At 44.8% G+C, this 7,623-nt stretch overlaps 1 protein-coding gene across 2 annotated transcripts in view; it reads left to right on the forward strand.

Annotated features, from left to right (window-relative positions):
• Window positions 1–5,189, forward strand: part of LOC142583205 (coronin-2B-like) — a 259,186-nt gene extending 253,997 nt beyond the window's left edge. For both annotated transcript variants that reach the window (XM_075693559.1, XM_075693560.1), the window contains one exon: window positions 4,106–5,189. In XM_075693559.1, coding sequence (XP_075549674.1) covers window positions 4,106–4,234 — 129 coding nt within the window. In that variant the 3' untranslated portion in view covers window positions 4,235–5,189. The remainder of the gene's footprint in view (window positions 1–4,105) is intronic.
• The last annotated feature ends 2,434 nt before the right edge of the window (window positions 5,190–7,623 follow it).

A 7,623-nucleotide genomic window follows, 5' to 3' on the forward strand; every position in this document is an offset into this window, starting at 1 on the left:
AACTTGCGGTTTGAAAGGTTAGGCACTGAAAACACTGGCACAGGAGGCTTAGCATTGCTGGAAAAGTTTGGTGTAAAAAGCATTGTGTCTCTGTTAGGCGTGAAAAATTCTTTTCACGCCTAACCTTTTAATTAAGCAATGAATCCCTACCAACTTGCTCAGCTTTCTGCATTTCTAACTCAAAGTCAAAACAGTGGAAACATCATTCCTCACCCATAAAGTAAGTCACAGTACTAAGTCACACTGAAGGTGTAGTCATGAATAAACGGTGTCACACAGCTGTACAGGGTGCTCAGGGTAAACCTGACATGCGCAGGCGAAAGACAAAACAGAGGCAATAAATTTAGCAAAACAAAATTTGTAGGACACATGAAAAGGGACATAAAGCTGAAAAGATGGCAAAGTGACATCACTCAAAGAAGCCACCCTCAATATCAGTAACTACAACTGCCTTGAGGCGGCTCCGGAACCTGGCACATGCGACCTTTACGGTGTCCCGTGGGAGGACTGCGAAAACTGCCCAAATCTTGTCTATCAGCAGTGTCTTGGTGTTACTGGCATTACGGATAAACCTAGCCCCACACACAATCATTCATAGGATTGCAATCAGGGTAGTTAGTGGGCCAGACATTAGGATTGGTGAAATCTCAAAAATTCTCGGACAACCACTTCAGAGTTTTCCCAGCAGTACGGCAGAGAGCTGAGTCGAATTATAATATGGGTGGGAACCTATTCGAATTTAACTTTGAGTCTTTGTGGAGATAACGTTACCCTAACTGGAGGGATCCAAACACCATCACACTTTCGGAAAATTTGGTCTTCACAATACGCAGAACACGAAACAGTGCCTCCAGCCATGGCTTCATAGTCCCCGTTGCATCTTATGTTGTGTCGCTTTCATGGTGTACAAGGTACACAAAGCAGCTGCTTTGATTGCACAATTTCGCTGCCTGGCGCAAATCATGATGCAGGCAACACCTTCATAATATTTTGGTGGCTTCCTTGTGTACATTGCAGTTTCGTTTGATTTGATCGGTTTCTAATAAGCAAAAGGCAAAAATTATATGTGAACTAAAAAAACAAGGTATGACAATGATATTTACAGCTAACTACACTAACTGTCAAATTTACCCCAAATGCCCTATATATCCTTGCCCTCTTCAAGGGCTGGCCCGTAATCCTCTGCTTAACGCAGAAAACTTGCCCATTCAAACACCAAACTTAATTTTATGTTGGAGAAAAATAAAATTTTGAAATTATATTCTAGGGTCTTGCATGCAAAAACAATGATCCGATTATGAGGCACGCTGTAGTGAGGGAGTTCAGTTTAATTCTGACCACTTGGGGTTCTTTAATGTGCATCTAAATAAAAAGTGTGCAAGTGTTCTTGCATTTCGCCTAGAGATGGGGCCGCCACAGCTGGGATTGAACCCGCAACCTCGAGCTCTGCTGTACAACGCCATAGCCACTGGGCTACCGTAGCGAATTCGAAGAAAAAGATATGTGGATCCCATGTACTGTGGGAATCAGCATAAGCGAAGTTTTCTATGCTGTTTGCTTTGATTGATGGTAATTAGCGGCAATGCTGACGGCGAATTTCTTCAGCGTTTAGTGCAATGCGAGAGTGCTGCGTTGATGTCAAACTTTCCCTTGTGTGCACGACTCCAGTTTGTTTGCACAGTACACAGAACACGCCGGGAGAGGTGCTTGCTTGAGGCGCTGTTCTGCGCCATTCCTCATAAGCTCCGAAAAGGCTAGTATTGTCATTGCCTCACACAGCACATCGCATTGTGGCAGAAGTGTTAAACATTAATTGAATTATGGGACTGTACATGCTGAAACCACAATCAGATTATGGGGCATGCTGTAGTGGCAGAGTATGGATTAATTTTGACCCCTGGGGTTCTCCAACGAGCACCTAAACTTAAGTACACGAGTGTTTTTGTATTACGCCACTGTCGAAATGTGGCTGCTGCGGTCGGATCGAACCCGCAACCTCGGGCAATGTTACAGCTGCAAGTTACCAGGGCGGGCACAGAAGCGTTGAAGTGTGAGTTCTAGACTCTACGGTGCTACGATGTCGCCTAGACGCTTTAATGCGATTTTGAGCCTGCACGCTGCGTTTCATTTGTCCACTTGACAAATTTGCACGGTGTTTATTTTTTCAGAAATAGCAGAAACGTAACCGAACCTTCAACTTAAATGTATCCAGCTAGTGCACAACCACTGTCGTGTCTTGTGGTAACTAGGGTGCCTCAGAGACCCGCACATCAAGGCACCCTAGTAGTAGCATTTCCTCACCTTCTCGCGTCACCTTTTTCCTCTCCCCCCATGTATGCGAGCTGCGAGCGAAAAGCACCAAGGCTATTATTCTTTTCGTGGCTGTGTCGGTATTCCCCATTTTCTGTCTCCTATCCCCCCTCCTCCCTACCGTGCTATATACTTCCTCTCTGGGCGGTTGCATGTTAGTAGAAAGGTAAGCGCTGCAGTTTCTCCAATGCTTTTGCAGAGGTCACGGATAATCACAGCCGTCAAAGGGCTATTGTGGCAATGCCTAGGGAGCTCCACAGGGCATTGTGCACATTCCACACGGTGCAAAGTTCTAAACAGGTTTCTTGCGTCACCCTTCCTCACAGCCAAGCTCCTTCCATACTATATATATATATATATATATATATATATATATATATATATATATATATATATATATATATATATATATATATATATATATGCTCCGAACTACCCCTGATATGGCAGGCAAGACAGCCTCAGCAGCAGCAGTGGGAAAGTCGAAGGAAGAGGCAAAGAAAGCTTCACTTTAAAAGAGAGAAAACGGTTCTTGGTTGGAAACGTGGGTAGGACAGGTGGATAAGTAGGTGGGCGGGTGCCATTCTAAGGTCGCAGAGCAAAATATTCAAGCAGACATCAGACAGGCACAAGATTCTCTGTTGGCAAATCATTCACTCAACATACATGCAATCTCAGAAGCAGTTGGAATATTAAACACCACACGACAGTGCATCCTGACCAAAGAACATCAATGTGCAAGGTCTCTTCCACAGGTGGGTCGTGAGATCACTTATCCTAACTTGCAGCTGCTCAAGGCAGATCCTGCAAACTTCCTAGCATGACATGAGACTGTTGACGAAATGAAGTTCAGCATTTCCAGCATGTAAACCTGAAGTTAAAATGATTGGAATATTTTTTCCTCTCCTCTAGCAATGAGGTCGGCTCCGTTTTGTCAGCAGGCATAGCGACGCCTATGCTTTTATTGTATTCCTAGGGCATGCTTCCTCTGAACATCTTGCTAAAGATAAAGACCACCATTAGGAAGTACTATGCTCTCGTGATTCACTGCCTGTGGGATCCCCCCAGATCTAGACTGAATATTATGCTTAGAAAATGGTTCTTTGATCTCCATCCTTAAAGTTTCCTACCAGACTTGTATACTTGAAACTTGTATACATTACAGAAAAATGACCCGCCGTGGTTGCTCAGTGGCTATGGTGTTGGGTGCTGAGCACAAGGTCGCGGGATCGAATCCCGGCCACGGCGGCCGCATTTCGATGGGGGCGAAATGCGAAAACTGGAGTCCTCCACTACGGTGTGCCTCATAATCAGAAAGTGGTTTTGGCACATAAAACCCCATAATTCTTTTATTACAGAAAAATGCAACTTCACTAAAAATTGGAATTGATCACAGTGACGAACCATTGCCACACAAAAGCACCTGTGCAATTACTCAAAAGTAATTGAATTTCGCCTTGCTTTCCTCTCGATGTTAATAAACATTTGGAAAATACAGTTAATAAAACGAGCTGGCCTGGCAGTTTCAACGCGTCCACTGCAGCCTTTCACGCAGTTTAGCTTCATTAACTATTGCTTTTGAAAATCTTTGTCGGCCATCTTTCTTCTTTCTTTTTTTTCTTGAGCACAGCCAGGGGCGCGCCCTGGTAGCTGGACAAGTATACTCGGGACACGGCAGTTCGATGGTTAGGCTGCTCCACTTAGAATGTTGGAGTCGACACCACTGCATGCTCTGCTTTCACGCAACGTGTAGCTCTACACACGTTTACTAACCAGGAAACTTTGATTTGTGCAGCTGCGCAAGGCCTTCAGGAACCAAAGTGCAGAGCTGCGGCGACTTCGAGGCCAGCTGGCCAACAAGGAAAAGAAGATCCAAGAACTGGAGAGCCAGCTCCAATTACAGGCACACAATGGCGGCTGCTAGGAGGCGCCCTCCTGCCAGGCCACAAAGCAACGTCACACGCGTGCAGAGGACTGTACAAAGCCTGCTATCGCAGAAAACGTTTCTCACACAAAGCTAAAGCGCTGCCCACTATGCCCCTTTGCAGGATGCATCCCTTGCAAACGCAGCCCTTAGCTGCAACAAGCTGTGCAAGGTTCTTGTGCAGGCAACTACTGCTTGCGCTTCGAGATGTGCGCGCAGCCAGGGCAAGGTATCACCGCTTAGACTGCAGTGCTTGTTCTTGCCCAATGCTGGATGGTAAATACACCCGTACAAGCCTAGCTGCGATGTTTGGCCCGCATATGTGCAATCTGCTCACGCTGTACACGGCTAATGTTGAAGCTTAAGTGAGCTGGTACAGCGCCTTCGTAAGAGATAGTGCAAAAACCACTTAGCACAAACGAGGCACACATAGGTTCACATACAAATTTTGTGTGTGCACGTGTGTGAACATGTTTAACCTTCCGTGTCCTATAGTTTCTGTAAGTTTCTGTTGGTGTAAAGTCTCTGATGGGCGTTGCGCAAGTGCAAACTGTTGTCATGAAAAGTAGGCACGCAAATCAATTAGAAATGGTGTCTGCCTCTTTTGAGACACTAGTGAACACTCGAAATGACACCATGAACATAACTGAAACTACACACTATGGAGGAGGAAAAGTTCAAGTGGTTAAAACTTAACTGCAACATTGTTACTGCTGCTCTACATATATACCAAGCTACATTTTGTCAATATTCCACTTTTGTCGTGGTGTACAGTTGTGTGCCAGTATTGTTTTGTATAAATATGTTAATGCTAAGTCAGCAGTGCTGTTAAGAGCTGCACGAAATGTGCTCGAGCGATGGTTGATCTTTTTATTTTTTTTCAGCAGACCAATGTCTATTATGGAATTTCTATGCAATTTCCTTTGGCTTGGCAAATAAAAGCTTCTCCAAATGGGTTGTGTGTACTATTCTTTGTTACTTACAACTGCCAGCTGAAACAGAGGCACTGTCAACTGCATGCCATTTCTCCAGATGCTCTTTAAAGGGTACCGATATGCTTTCAATGTTCTAAAACAAGCATCTCCCACATAAAAGGATAGCAGTTGGCAAGCACAAGGAGGGACCCAAAAATAATGAACTCTTTCTTTCAAATGTTCCTCCAAACATTCTCAAACTTTAATAACCTTCAATGTACTTTCCTGGAGAGGCAATGGACTTTTACCACAACTTCATCCATTGTTCAAAATTATTCAGAAGGTATTTACTATCTGGCGTTTTCAAATTCCATGATTTCTCCAGGTTTTTCCAGTCTCCTCTTGCGAAAATAATCTGGCAGTCTACGACACCGGCGGTTTAGGCACAATAAAAAAATTGTGGTTTACAGCTTGCAAAGTTACTACCAGCCCACAATTTTTTACTGCCAGTAAGACTTCAGTCAGTTGACACTATCAGATCCGACTGAATCATGTTTCTCGGGCAGGTTTCAACCACACAGCCAGTGTGGTCCACACCCACAAAACCAGCCATAATTTGCAGACTGTGTAGGCTTGGTTAAAGCCATCAGTCTTCTGCCCCCATACCACTGTGTTTACCATGAATACTGCAGGCACCAATTTCCCCAATTCAAAGCAACCAAGGTGAAGATTCCAAATTTCTTCCCCGAGTATTCTAGAACTTAAAATGCCCCCAAAATTCCGTCTTCCTTGATGGGTGACACCCTGCAATGCTGCAGCAGCTTGCTTGCTTTTCATTCCATGGATCTTGCCCACTACAGTGGATGGGCCAAGAAGCCAGCTGTTATAGAGAGACAGGGAGAGTAAGGTAGGGCAAGGTAGAAATTCTGCAAATAATGTGAAAACAGATGAACTTCACATATACTTTTTTTTCCAGATAGAACAAGTGCGATTTACATAGGGACAGCAACTGTTGTGAACTAATGATAGTGGTTTCGAGGAGGAAAAGGCATATATTCCTGCTACACTTCAGCAAGCTCAGCTCAGTGCTTGTAGGGGAAGTGGAGTGTAAGGATAAGGAGTCAGGTGAGAAGCAGCACGTAGCCTAGTCCGTGCGTGGCAGTAGAACCAGATAAACCAACCAGAGAACCACACAGTGGTGGTGGAGATTCTGGATGGATCCTTGGCCTGCTGTGGACACATGCAAAAGATCGCAGCGTCACGATGTGGCTGCCCACAAAGGTGACAGCAGGTGCAATGTGACCCTTCAGAGAGGTTGCCGTGGAAATGGAGCCGTTCTTCAGGTGGCCACGGCTTGTCGCATCCCTAAGAGCACAGTGCGCGCACTTCCACAGCTGCCGGCACGAGAAGCAAAACCGACGTGAAGCGTGGAAACCAAGGAAGAGAAGCAATGAACTGCACGATTGCTCATCACGAGAGCAGAGACTGACCTCAATCCTCTTCACTGCTTCTGTAGCTTTCTCCTTTACTTTCTCCAAGTCTGTAACAAACACCTTCCTCTAAAAGGTCTCGTTTCACTTTTGGAGACAAGTCTCAAGGGGCCAAATACTTGAAGTAGGGAGGGTGAAGTTCTGTACCCTCGTCTCATTTTTATTGGAAAGTTTTGCATGCTCGCTGCTGTGTGGACAGGCGCATTGTCATGGCTCGCAAGCCCCTTGCAAGAGTTTCACAGACTGGTCCACTTGGTTCAAACTGCATTGGCCAACTGCTTGGGCACTTCAAGGTAAAAGTGCTGTTCCCTCAACCGTCTGGCCTCCTTATTTAAACAAACAGTCTCATTGATTACCGAAGAAACTACCAAAAGATTACCAAAAAATTACCAGACAGGAAACTGAGCTTGATGTACACACTTTCTTGGGTCCCCCCTCAATATGGCAGTTAGGGAAACAAGGTATTTTAGATAGGTACTGATGGTCTCAATAATGCTGGTCCTGGCATCATAATGTCATCAGAAAGCCTACTTTGCTTACTAACGTATGATAATGGTGCTACGTGTATACTTTACGACTGTGTTTGTATGTGGCAGCCAAGATGATCACAGGAACAGAGAAAACCAGTGTACTGCAATGCATCTATCTCAGGGTAATGAAACCACGCGGTTTCTAGAATAGCTAATTATTTAGGGCTCTCACATGCTTGACTGCTTTTTCTAGGGTTTGGAGTGCGTGGACATTCACTTCACAAGCAAAAAAAAAAAAAAATCTTTCGCCACTTTCCTGTAGAGAATGCAATGTCATCCTGATAACATGCGTGTCATTCATGGCCTGTAATTACTGGCTCACACAGCGTTAAAGAAAGGCATGCAAGACAAATGACAATTATTGTTGCGGGACAAGGCAAGCTCCACAGGGTGCAAATTTTTTAAGTGTGTACACGGCATGGCGATGATAGGCACTGCTGCCTAATGAAGTCGGT

Source organism: Dermacentor variabilis, chromosome 5 (genome assembly GCF_050947875.1).
Source record: "Dermacentor variabilis isolate Ectoservices chromosome 5, ASM5094787v1, whole genome shotgun sequence".
Lineage (NCBI taxonomy): Eukaryota > Metazoa > Arthropoda > Arachnida > Ixodida > Ixodidae > Dermacentor > Dermacentor variabilis.